This window comes from Brassica rapa, chromosome A01 (assembly GCF_000309985.2).
Source record: "Brassica rapa cultivar Chiifu-401-42 chromosome A01, CAAS_Brap_v3.01, whole genome shotgun sequence".
Taxonomy (NCBI): domain Eukaryota; kingdom Viridiplantae; phylum Streptophyta; class Magnoliopsida; order Brassicales; family Brassicaceae; genus Brassica; species Brassica rapa.
In genome coordinates this window covers 26,219,389-26,232,731 of record NC_024795.2, presented here as the reverse complement: position 1 = coordinate 26,232,731, position 13,343 = coordinate 26,219,389, and the positions used below count along the sequence as shown (strand labels likewise).

Below are 13,343 nucleotides of genomic sequence, written 5' to 3'. Positions count from 1 at the left end.
ATACCCTTCAAGACTCAGCATTACATTCGGTTGTTGAGAAGCTTATTTGGTCATTGCATTTAAACTATCTGCTGGGTGATGGAACCTGCATCTATCTCCAAAATCAAAAACAGCAGTAGCAACATAGCTATCCACAAAACTGTTTTGACATTTCCACTGATTCTTTAACTTTTGCAATTACACAGTATCAAACTCTCCTTTCTTTCTTTCTTAACAACCCACATATAAAGTTGGGAGCTTTACATAAGTGAATAAACACCAAAGCTAACTAAGAAACCGAACAAAGCGCCTGCTATGACTTCAACTTCAGTATGTCCTATTGACTCTTTCAACGGAAGTTTCACTTCCTCACTGATCTCATCTGACTCCAAAGTCTCACCTTCCTTGCCCTTTATACTTATCTCCTCTTCACCTTTCCGAGCATTAGCCGTTAGTTTGTTCAACACTCTCGCATGCTTTCCAACTTCTCTCCTCACACCCTACAACGGTATAACAATTCATGACCATTTTATTGTAATGCAAAACGTTAACCAGAGAAAGCAAAGATTTGAACTTTCTCAAAAGGGTCAAGTTACCTGAGCATCATACATGATCAGAGCAGCGTAAACCACAGTCAAACCAAAAATGGAGTCATCAAATCCCCTGGAGAACCAAACCAATGTAAACCATATTCAGAAAATTGCAGAAAGTTAAAAAAAAACATTTTAGAGAAGAAAGTTTTCACCTTTCAAAAGCAATTGCAGTTGCTGCAGCCACAACAGACTAATCTCTCATGAATCAGCAAAAGAAAAGAGTCAGAGAAGTATACAACACAACACACAATCTATTATAACAGAAAGAAAGAGAGAAGAAGCTTGCTTGCTTACAGAGGAATGTGTTGAAGGGAAGCCTCCAGCTTGTAAAGCGGTTCTAAAGTCAAGTTTTTTCTTATAGAAAACCACAGAAGTGAAGGGCTTTAAGAGCTGCCCAATCGCTCCGGAGAACCCAGCAGCTATAAGTACCTTCACGCAAAGCATAAAGTCATTATCAATGGCTGCAAAGATAAGGAAGAAAGAGAAAGGAGAAACCTTGTTGTGGATGACTTCGGTTACATCTTGGAGTCCGACATTGAGAGCGCAGGACGCGAGACGATTTGGCTTCTTTGGTGGGCTTAAAGAATTGAACTTTGGGTTGGATATAGAGAAACAGAGAGCATTGGCGTTGTGAGAGACAAAGCTCTGTTTCAGCATCTCTGTGGGGGAGGAAAGGAAGGAACTTTGATAGCGTTTTTGTGTGGATGGATGGTGATGATAAGATATGGAGGCAGCGAGAAATTTGGAACCAATGGTTCAGTTGTGTGTCGACAAGGGTCTTGTCTTTGACTCAAAGAATCATTCGGACAGCTCTTTGTGGATCTCAGTTACAAATGTTTCCTTACATTATGGTAAAACTCTTTTAACTTTCTTATTATGTTCCTCTGAGTTCAATGTTCTGAAAATCAATAGGACTTACTACTTATTAGGAGGCAAATCGATAATGATTTTCTTAAAGTGTTATTTATACGACTCAACTCCGTATAAACCGTTAATATTATTTGTAATCTATCTTCCATCAACAAAGTCTGACTGAATTTCTGAGATTTTGTATAGTAAAACCTTCTTTAATCTTTAGCATAAAATCGATTAAATTAGTATAAATTGGTTTAAATCATACTCCTCCATTTTATTGAGATAGAAATTTTAGAAAAAAAAATTGTTTCAAAAGATAGATTTTTTATGTTTTCTATACAGAAATTACAAAATTCAATAAAATTAATTGGATTTATTGAAAAATTATTAGTTAAAAAACAATGAAATTTGATAATTTCAAAACACAATGCATGATTAATGTGTTTTCTTAATATGTGTGAATATTAGTTTAGATCCTTGTTTGGAAACTCGTTAGGCTCTACGCGTGCGGCTCACTCCCGCCTAGCGATTTATTGAAAAAGCAGGAAAAAATCGGAGAGTACATGGAGAAGAATTTTTTTGTATTTTTATACGTATAGTACCACATTTTATAAATAAAAACTAACATTTTAAGTTATAGCCGGTATATATTTATGGTTTTATATTTGTAAAAAGTATTTACATAGCCAAAGTGGTTAATGCACAATCGTAAATTGGCAAGAGAGACAGATTAATTAAAAAAATTAACTGTCTTGCTTATATATATTTTTATTTTCGAAATACATGTGTTTTACGTATTACAATAATTGTTAATTAATTATTTTCATCTTTTTAATAACATGAAAATAAATTAAGTAAGGAAGATCAATATAGATGAAAAGTTCTAAAATTAATATGGTCAAAGATGGAAAATATAATGTAAATTGATTTTTTTTTTAAATTATTTACAAAATAATGATATGTATATTTTGATTATAATAACATTGACATGCTTATTATTGTGATAGGAAAAAAAAAGATAGATACATAAATAAAACATGAGTGAAGAATAATAAAACTTGTGTGTTGTATTCTTGGTTATCTTATACTTTAACGTACTTAATTTTTTATTTTTTTTCAGAAATACATGTGTTTTACGTATTACAATAACTGTTAATTAATTAGTTTCATCTGTTTTAACAACATGAAAACAAATTAAGTAAGGAAGATCAATATAGATGACAAATTCTAAAATTGATATGGTCAAAGATGAAAAATATAATGTAAATTGATTTTTTAAAAATTATTTGCAAAATAATGATATGTATATTTTGCGGTAAAATAAAATTTTACAATATATGATAACAAAGTTCTTAGAAATTGTATACGAATAGAATCATGTTATTTTGATGTAATAAAAGTACTGATTCTCACATTAATATTAAATATACTAGGGTCGGCCCGCCCTACGAGCGGGATGTTTATTTTGAAAGTTGAGATTTAAATTTTTATATATGTAATTTATGATAATTCTATTTAAAAACTTTTAGCACTACATGTCACATTTTAGTTATTTTATTTCAGTGTTGTAATCATGTGATTAATAGAAAGAAATCACAATGGTCTATTGTTGATTTTTTCTCACAGAAAATTTTAAAATTAATGTATTTAATGTATTTTGAAGTTAATGTACTTTTAAAATTAATATATCACAGTCATATAATTAATGTATTTTTATCATTTTCATAACATAAATAATTTATAAACTGAAATATTTCATTAAGAAGGTAAATATACATTTATAATAAAAACTATTACGGCCACATAGGGTTAAATAATCTAGAATTATGATTTAGAGTTAAGGGTGGAAATTTGGTAGTGAGTTTTAAATTTTTTAAAAAATTTAAATTAAAAATGGTTTCAAAAAGTATTTTTGAATTTGAAAAAATAAAAAAAATAAAACATTTAAAATAATTTTTGGAATTTATTTTTATAAAAAGTTCAAAATTGAAACATATATTTCGAAACTATAAATTTTATTTTATTTTATATGTTTTCTTTATTTATTTATTTGTATTAATATATTTGGAGTATAATTTTTTTTTTGTTATTTGATAAAATTTATTTTGGTTATTTATATTATTAATTTAAATTATTATTACTGTTTATAGATAATTAATATTAAAGCTATCTCTGTAAAAAAATAAACTAAAATATTTTGTTAATGTATTTTCATATTTCTTTCCATCGATGGTACAATTAAAAGGTAAAAACGTAAAAACAGGAAAAAGAAGAAAAATGAATTAAAAAAATAATAATTACAAACAAACATAATTTGCCATTCTTCAACAAATAAATTTCTTCTGCTTTTTGTGGTGGGGTTTTAAACCAACAGCTCCTTATACAAAACAAAATCATCTTATAAGAAAAGTGCAGATTCGTATAAATTAACCAAAAGAAAGATTTGCACGTGACTGTTGATGTTACTAACCTTAACGAATGATGCCGCGAGGTAAACAACAACACTTCCTTTACGCAAGATCCAAGAGTATCTTATTCAAAACTGCAGATTCAACATCTGTTACAAACTATGCCCTAACAGAAATTATATTTTCTAGAAGAAACCATGTCCAACACCATATCAAACTGGGTTGAAAAAATTGTGTGTAGAAGAAAAAGACTGTAAAAAGAGATGTGTAATGTATAGTTGATTTTTTCAGTTTAGACAGTTTAGTTGGTAGTGTACCGATTGAATATCGTTCACCAGTGTTGTTGTGTAAACATAGTTTATGATGCAGACAGATGAAGAATGGAGGAGAAGAAACACTAACCTTTGCCTTATCGTTGTACTATAGCTTTCCCTCTGGTTCGATGCCATCAACACTGAGCAACAGCCTCATGAAAAGGTATGCAGTCATGTCAGCTTCCTCCACCGCAGCTTTCATTCCTCCATTGACAGAAACCTTGTAAGCATGAACCTAATTTTTTCGAAACAAAATCAAGTCAAACACAATCCTTCATTTTCCTTTTGTACAAAAACAAACCAAAAAAGATTGCAGCTGGTATAAACACACCCTCCTGTCATTGTTATTGACTTCCCTGTGACAGCTTGAACTTCAGCTATTGCCTTTGCTATCTCTCGTCACACTCTCCGTACGCTTGTTCCATGGCTGTATCACTCTCTCCGTCACTTGCTCCATCAGCTCAATGACGATTGCTCTCTTACTATCCACCGCTAACCCAGTGTCGCTCTCCACCTTGCTCTATTGACATTGTACTATTGTCTTAGCCATCTGCGAAGCTGGCTTGTCTGGTAATGGAGCAGAAGACAAAGTAAAGTCTAAATGACATGAAAAGCTACCATCAGTCTCCTCTGAAGATGATATCCTCTGCTGCAAGAGCTTCGCTACTGTGTTTTCATGTAATAGTAAATCCCAGGGCATGACCCAGTATCCGCAAGCTCTTGTGCTTCAGGTGCAAATGGCAAGCCTTCTCTTCTTGTTTGTTAAAGTTTTGGATCACTTCCTGATAGTATTCTCTGGGACTCGCCTGCTTTAGAGCTTTGTATACTGTTTAAAACTTTTTGAACAGGAGAAAGCTCTTTGATGTTGATGATCAATACATGAATAAACTGAAATAAAATCAACAAACAAAATCAGAATCTATCTCCCGCAAAAAGAAAGTTATTCAAATTAAAATTTTGATAAACAATAAAAGAACAAACTGAAAAAAAATCACCCAACAAAATCGAAATCTAAATCATCTCACATAAATAAACACTGAATGAAATGGGTGACGAATGCAGGGAAGACGGATCGTTGAGAGTACTGGTTTGATTGAATGATACATTAATAACAGTTACCTAATTGCAGGAAAGTGGGGGATATGTTACGTCTTAGGTTTAAGAAAAGAGGTGGTTTCTGGAAACATCCAAAGCACAGATAACATTGACGTTCCCAAAATCCTGTTCTTTTGGTGAACGCTGCTAGTTGCGGCAGCGACTGAAAATTATAGTGCAAACGAAGGCAAATTCAACGGCACGGAAGATTAAAATGGACGCTAATAAACAGCCGGATGTACTAAATATATAGAAGCAACTGACGCTGAAATATTCTGCGTTCGTTTTAGTCATTGCGATCAGCCGCAGCGTCAAGAAAAGCAAGCTGGCGTTGTTTCATGAGTGCTGTGTTGTGCTGTGTTTTGCGGTGGTGATGTTTAAATTTTCAGACGCAGACGCCGATTGTGGCGTTCACCAAAAGAACATGACTATTAATAATGTAATAGCCGGTAAACCGGACTGATGTAAACGATATAATAAAAGCGAAGTTAAGGAAATAGACGAATATAGAAAATGAATACGAGAACGATAAGAAATCGTATTCACAACGAGACATGGAGGCGAGATATGATCTCTTTCCTTAACTCAAAATATTCGCTCCGTTAGTGAGACGGGACTGTACGAATATAGAGTCCCAGGATACAACCATGGCAGACGACTCACGCCTCACCCTTGATCGCCCTATCGAACTAAAAATCTACGAAACACTCTCGCAATAATAGACTTACGCAGAGGGATTTTTTGCTGTTGGATTTCGATTCGGAAAAGGTTAAGAAATGAAGGAAGAAGAGAGACGATATTTAAAGAGCCGGAGAAGACCCACTTCCCGCAACAGCTGCTGCACGTGGGCGAGAATCTCGCGGAGATCGAGGGAAGTTAAGTTCCGAAACTTCTTCCTCAAGACTCTCTCTTATCTCGTTCTGATCCATTTCGAACAGATAAACTTCGTGTTGTTTTTAAACGAACTACATGTCGTTTATACACAAATGTCATGCTGTTTTTTAGAAATAAAATGGCAAAGCGTTGAGCTTAACTTGGTCCAAAAAGAATAATTCTTATCGAGCCAAAGGCCCTCCACCCAAGCCCAAGCCCAAGCCCAAGCCCAAGCCCAAGCCCAAGCCCACGCCCACGCCGAGCTGAGCCGGCCGGACGGCGGCGGCGGCGCGCGCATGGGGAGCTTTCTTCTCTCTCCAAGCTGTTTAAGCTTTCATGGTAAGTGAACATATATATATTGCTCAACTTCTCTTCCTCTAAGCGATGTGGGACAAGTCCCCTTACATCATAAATGATGATACTTTGGGCTGTTGATTACTCAGGCTCAAGTCATTTGCTTTTCACATATTTCATTAAAGCCTAAAGGCTATTAATGGATCCAACAATCCCCCACATGAATAGAAATGACTCTTCTAAACATATGCAGACTAAATGCAGACTCGATAGACTCTAAAAACTATACTTATTCTAATCTGGACTAGACTAGACAGACTTATCGAGAGTGTTTGCGAAAAATTCACTGTGTTTGAGTTGGTGGCATTTTTAAGCCTTGAACCACTCATAGTTAATATCTGTCGGGTTTACTTTACCAGAAGGTGAACATGATGTCTTGAACCAACCGGTGTTTTATGTAGACCGAGACAACAGGCATAACGCAGCTTCATTTCCTCGTAGAACTTAGTTCTCTATTGTGTTCATTGTGGCCCTGAACTATTCCTGGTTTTCATGAGTGAACTTAGAGAATATAGCCTTGCATTCATTCTCCTAGAAACGGCCCCATTTCACACTCATTAGGTGATTGACCATGAAAAGTATTGAGTAATACTCCGCTTAGAAGCTATGGAATCATTAAAAGCTTATGCTTATCCTTCACACATTCGTTAGCACTTTTATCATCTTAGGAGCTGGGAAGAGACTACTTTGTCTCAAGTGCTTTGGTTAGATTCTGTTTGATTTTGTTTTCCCTTTGAACCTACGTCTTGGGATCTCCAGTCATGATAGGTAGGGTTGCAGTCAAGCATCCTCATTCGTTATAGGCTTTAAACCCATTCCTTTTGATGATTTAGCAACAACATCTCGTGGCAAACCTTTAGTAAATGGATCCGCTAGGTTGTCAGCCGATTTGATGTAGTCTATTGTGATTACACCAGTTGAGATAAGTTGTCTAATGGTTTTATGTCGTCTTCTGATGTGACGAGATTTACCATTGTAGAGATTATTCTGAGCCCGAGCTATTGCAGATTGACTATCACAATGTATGCGTATAGCTGGCACAGGTTTCTCCCACATAGGGATATCTTCCAAAAAATTTCTAAGCCATTCAGCTTCTTCTGCTGCTTTGTCTAAGGCTATGAACTCAGATTCCATTGTTGATCTGGGTAAAACTGTTTGTTTGGTAGATTTCCATGATATTGCTGCTCCCCCTAGTGTAAAGACATATCCGCTTGTGGATTTTGAGTTTTTAGAATCTGATATCCAGTTAGCATCACTGTATCCTTCTAAAACTGCTGGTTCTTTACCATAGTGAAGCCCAAAATCTTTGGTGTAGCGCAAGTAATTGAGTACCCTCGTTATAGCTTTCCAGTGTGTATGACCTGGATTACTTGTATATCGACTAAGTACGTTTACTGCATGCGCCAGATCTGGTCTAGTACAATTTGTCAAGTACATGAGACTTCCGATCACACGTGCATACTCGTTTTGTGAAACCGCTTCACCTGAATTCTTTGTCAAGTGCATTTGGGGATCTAACGGAGTTTTTGCCGTACTATTAGAGTAATTTTTAAATCTCTCTAATATTGTTTGAGCATAATGAGATTGGGTTAAGATAATTCCGTTTGAATTTCTTTTGACTTTAACCCCGAGGATTACATCTACTAATCCCAAGTCTTTCATCTCAAATGTCCCTTTGAGCATGTTCTTTGTTTGATTGATAATGTCTTTATTGCTTCCAATAATGAGCATATCATCTACATATAGGCATAGTAAAACATACGCATTTTTGGTAGTTTTGTAGTATATGCATTTGTCACATTCATTTATTTTGAAACCATTTGACATCATTGTATTGTCAAATTTTTCGTGCCATTGTTTAGGAGCTTGTTTAAGCCCATAAAGTGACTTTACAAGTCGACATACTTTGTCTTCCTGTCCGGGAATGACAAAACCTTCAGGTTGTTTCATGTAAATTTCCTCTTCTAAATCACCATTTAGAAAAGCAGTTTTTACATCCATTTGATGGATTTCTAAGTCTCTTAAGGCTGCGATTGCTATCATCAGTCTTATTGATGTTATTCTCGTCACTGGAGAATATGTATCAAAATAGTCAAGGCCTTCTTTTTGTCGGAATCCTTGAACTACAAGCCTAGACTTGTATTTTCCACCAGGTTTGCGTGTCATTATCCATTTATTCCCTAATGCTTTGCAGCCAGGTGGTAAATCCGTTATGTAATACGTATAATTTTGCATAATCGAATCTAATTCACTCCTGACAGCTTCGTTCCAAAATGGAGCTTCTGGTGAAGCCATGGCTTCTGCCAAAGTTTTTGGAGCATTTTCTACTAAAAATGCCATTAAGAAATCTTCTCCAAAAGATTTTTCCTTTCGAGCTCTTTTGCTTCTTCGAGGTTCATCTTTTTCTTCATTTTCTGAAATATCATTTATAGAAATCTCGACGTTTGTCTCAGTTTCTGAGTTCTTGTCATTGTCTCTTTCTTCTCGAGTTCGTTTTGAACCTTGTTTTTCCCTATATGGAAAAATATTCTCGAAGAAAGATGCATTTCTTGATTCCATGACTGTATTTTCATGAATATCTGATATTTCAGATTTATGTACCAGAAATCGATAAGCATTACTGTTATGTGCATATCCGATGAAGATGCAATCCACTGTTTTAGGTCCAATAGTGACCTTCTTTGGTGGTGGTACCGCAACTTTTGCCAGGCACCCCCACACTTTGAGGTATTTATACGAAGGTAAATTACCTTTCCATAATTCATATGGAGTTTTGCCAGTTATTTTGTGTGGAATTTTGTTGAGGATATAATTAGTGGTAAGCAATGCTTCCCCCCACATGTTCTGGGGTAACCCAGATTCCTGCAACATAGCATTCATCATCTCTTTTAGAGTTCGATTTTTTCGTTCAGCAACTCCATTAGATTCTGGTGAGTACGGAGCTGTAGTTTGATGGATTATTCCATGTTCTTTACAGAATGCATTGAACGGACCATCATACTCGCCTCCTCTGTCGCTTCTAACTACTTTAATAGTTGTTTTAAGCTGATTCTCGACCTCGAGTTTAAATTCTTTAAATTTTTCCAAGGTTTCATCTTTGCTATGTAATAAATAAACATAACAATATTTTGTGCAGTCATCTATGAAGGTCACAAAGTACTTTTTACCACCTCTAGTTTGTAAGTATTTTAAATCACATAAATCAGTGTGAATTAAATCTAGAGGTTTATTAGTTCTTTCAACACGAGGTGATGGCGTTTTTGTGAGCTTAGCCTGTACGCATACTTCACATTTTTGTTTACTTGTTTTGCATTTAGGAATTAGATTTAGATTCATTAATCTTTGTATAGATTTGTAGTTTACATGGCCTAATCTTTCATGCCATATATTAAAAGACTCAACCAAATAAGCAACTCGCTCATTCTTATTCATTGAAACTTTTGGAGCTACAACTTTTGGAGTGACTGTCATTACATTCAACTTGACAAGTCCACCCTTAACATAACCCCTTCCCAAATACATCCCATTCTTCCTAATCACGAGCTTATCCGCCTCAAATCTTGTGGCGAATCCATTCTTGCTGAGCAAGGTTCCCGAGACCAGGTTCTTCCTCATGTCTGGCACATGCTTCACATTTGTCAGAGTGACCTCACGTCCAGATGTCATCTTCAAGATCACATTGCCGCGTCCTTCAATCTTGGAGACTGCAGTGTTCCCCATCTTGAGCTTCTCCTCAGTCTTGCTTTTCTGATAGGTGCTGAACATCGCCCTATCGGTGCAAATGTGGGTGGTTGCACCAGTGTCATACCACCATTCCTTGGGGTTGTTGCTTTCAACCATGTTGGCTTCAGTCACCACAGCAACGAGATCCTCCTCAGTGAGATTTGCCTGAGCCTTCTCATCCTTGATCTTTTTGCGACATTCAACTGTCTTGTGCCCCACTTTGTGGCAGTAGTGACATTTCCCCTTGAACTTCTCCACATTCGCATTGATCTCAATACCTTTGTTCTTGAAGTTTTTTCCAGAAGCCTTCAAGGCTGCAGCAGTTTTGGAAGGCTTGGCAGGAGAATAGGCGTGGGCCTTTCCTTTGCCTTTGTGCTCAGCCATGTTGACACTGTGCTCCTTTGTACCGACCTTTGCAGCAGTTCGGTTTCTGGATTCCATCTGAAGCCTCGTGATGAGCTCCTCGAGCCCCATCTTCTTCTTCTTGTGCTTCAAGTAGTTCTTGAAATCCGCATAGCTTGGAGGAAGCTTTTCAATGAAGCTGAGAGTTGTGAATGTCTCGCAGATGGACATTCCTTCAGCAGCGATTTCATGGCAAATGAGCTGAAGTGCTTCCACCTGATCCATGATGGGTTTTGAATCCACCATTTTGAAGTCATGGAATTTTGAGACCACATACTTCTGGCAGCCAGCGTCCTCACCTCTGTACTTCTTGTCTAGTGATCTCCATAGCTCTTTCGCCGTGGGGATCTCACAGTAGACACGGTACAATGGGTCAATGAGGCGACCCAAAATGTAGCCTTTGCAGATGAAGTCGGAATGCACCCATATGTCAACAGTTGCGAGGCTGTGAACATCATCAATCCCGTAGGGCATAAGGGGCTTGTCCTCCTGGAGGAACTTCTCCAGCTTCATCGTTGCCAGGAAGAACAACATCTTCTTCTGCCACGTTTTGAAGCCTTTGCCATCAAATTGGTTTGGCATCAGTCCTTGAGTGAACACACTAGGGACAGTCGGAGGAGTTTGAACTGCCACCGGACCACTTGCAGTTGCTGAAATGGAACCCGTCTGATAAAGACCAGCACCGAATAGGGTACGGCGAGTGGTTTCATCAGCAGCATTCCCCGCAGGGAGGAAAGTGCTCGTTGTTGCTGCAGTGGTTGACGCTGTGATGTTTCCAGCGGTTGTCACGCCAGTTGCTGCAGCGTTGAGTGGAGTCTGAATGACATCCGAGGTGTCCATGGGAGTGGGGGTGTCGTTCTCGTTTGTCATTTTCCTGTAGAGAAAACATGAAAACGGATTAGTACTCCATTCAACATTTAACATATTATTTTAAATAAAATAATAGTCTAAAGTCGATGTTCATTTTTGGTGTTTTAACCAAATCATATCGATATAAGTCTTGGAAAAACGTTTTGCAAACTTGCTTAAAAGCGTTCGCAGAAATCATTTTTAAAGACTTAGAATGTTTCACAAACTCGCATAAGAAAGCGATCTTGAAACGATTCATTTATAGAACGTTTTGAAGATGTATCAAAAACGTTTTGCGAAAAATGCTAAAAAGCAATTTGCAAATCGTAATGAAATAAAACAGAAACGTTTCGCGGAAGTACTATAAAGCAAATCGCAAACACGTTTTTAGAATAACGCAGAAAACGTTTCGCGGATAAGCGTATAGCAAATCGCAAACATCGTTATGAAATAAGAATAACCGTTTCGCGGAAGTGCTAGGAAGCAAATCGCAAACACGGTTCCAAAACCCGTTTTATAAATCGTTCTTCAACCCGATTCGAGCTTTAGACATAAAGCGATTTTGAGTTAAGATTGTAATAGCCGGTAAACCGGACTGATGTAAACGATATAATAAAAGCGAAGTTAAGGAAATAGACGAATACAGAAAATGAATACGAGAACGATAAGAAATCGTATTCACAACGAGACATGGAGGCGAGATATGATCTCTTTCCTTAACTCAAAATATTCGCTCCGTTAGTGAGACGGGACTGTACGAATATAGAGTCCCAGGATACAACCATGGCAGACGACTCACGCCTCACCCGTGATCGCCCTATCGAACTAAAAATCTACGAAACACTCTCGCAATAATAGACTTACGCAGAGGGATTTTTTGCTGTTGGATTTCGATTCGGAAAAGGTTAAGAAATGAAGGAAGAAGAGAGACGATATTTAAAGAGCCGGAGAAGACCCACTTCCCGCAACAGCTGCTGCACGTGGGCGAGAATCTCGCGGAGATCGAGGGAAGTTAAGTTCCGAAACTTCTTCCTCAAGACTCTCTCTTATCTCGTTCTGATCCATTTAACGAACTACATGTCGTTTATACACAAATGTCATGCTGTTTTTTAGAAATAAAATGGCAAAGCGTTGAGCTTAACTTGGTCCAAAAAGAATAATTCTTATCGGGCCAAAGGCCCTCCACCCAAGCCCAAGCCCACGTCCACGCCGAGCCGAGCCGGCCGGACGGCGGCGGCGCGCGCGGAGAGCTTTCTTCTCTCTCCAAGCTGTTTAAGCTTTCATGGTAAGTGAACATATATATATTGCTCAACTTCTCTTCCTCTAAGCGATGTGGGACAAGTCCCCTTACATCATAAATGATTATACTTTGGGCTGTTGATTACTCAGGCCCAAGTCATTTGCTTTTCACATATTTCATTAAAGCCTAAAGGCTATTAATGGATCCAACAAATAACAGTTACCTAATTGCAGGAAAGTGGGGGATATATTACGTCTTAGGTTTAAGAAAATAGGTGGTTTCTGGAAACATCCAAAGCACAGATAACATTGACGTTCCCAAAATCCGAAAAACGGCGGAAGAACATATTAGACTTTGCCTCCTCTGTAATATCTTCAGTACGATAAAAGTCTGATTGTGTAAGGCTTCAATGATTGGAGGTGAGATCGACGACTTTGGGAGCTAGGAGATATCGTAGCTTTTGGTTGCAAGCTTAGGAGGTCACGGTGGTGATACGATGAACGTGGGCTCACGCCGCAAAGGATGCTTGATCCCGACAATGGAGGGAGTCAATCGCGGTTGGACCACCGGAGACCAACCGGAGCCGCGACAGAGATGACAGGAGGAGTCGCGGAATGCCATGGCGAGGAGTCGAAGTAGCGGAGAAGATGAAGTCTTT

The 13,343-nt window shown here is 37.5% G+C and overlaps 1 protein-coding gene across 1 annotated transcript; it reads right to left on the bottom strand.

The window, feature by feature from the left end:
• Positions 1 to 92: 92 nt before the first annotated feature.
• LOC103845317 (uncharacterized membrane protein YuiD) lies at positions 93 to 1,459 on the bottom strand. Its single transcript, XM_009122156.3, has 5 exons — positions 1,068 to 1,459; positions 867 to 1,001; positions 725 to 762; positions 576 to 642; positions 93 to 479 (listed from the first exon to the last, which is right to left on the bottom strand). The coding sequence occupies exons 1-5, from the start codon at positions 1,227 to 1,229 to the stop codon at positions 240 to 242; spliced, it is 642 nt and encodes a 213-aa protein (XP_009120404.1). The 5' UTR covers positions 1,230 to 1,459; the 3' UTR covers positions 93 to 239.
• Between the last annotated feature and the right edge of the window lie 11,884 nt (positions 1,460 to 13,343).

What these genes read in the sequence shown, in the direction of transcription:
- LOC103845317 (XM_009122156.3), bottom strand. Translation starts at nt 1,229, where the DNA reads ATGCTGAAACAGAGCTTTGTCTCTCACAACGCCAATGCTCTCTGTTTC. An exon ending in TCCCTTCAACACATTCCTCT is followed by an intron (nt 763 to 866) that starts GTAAGCAAGCAA and finishes ATGAGAGATTAG; the next exon opens with TCTGTTGTGGCTGCAGCAAC. An exon ending in TGATCATGTATGATGCTCAG is followed by an intron (nt 480 to 575) that starts GTAACTTGACCC and finishes ATACCGTTGTAG; the next exon opens with GGTGTGAGGAGAGAAGTTGG.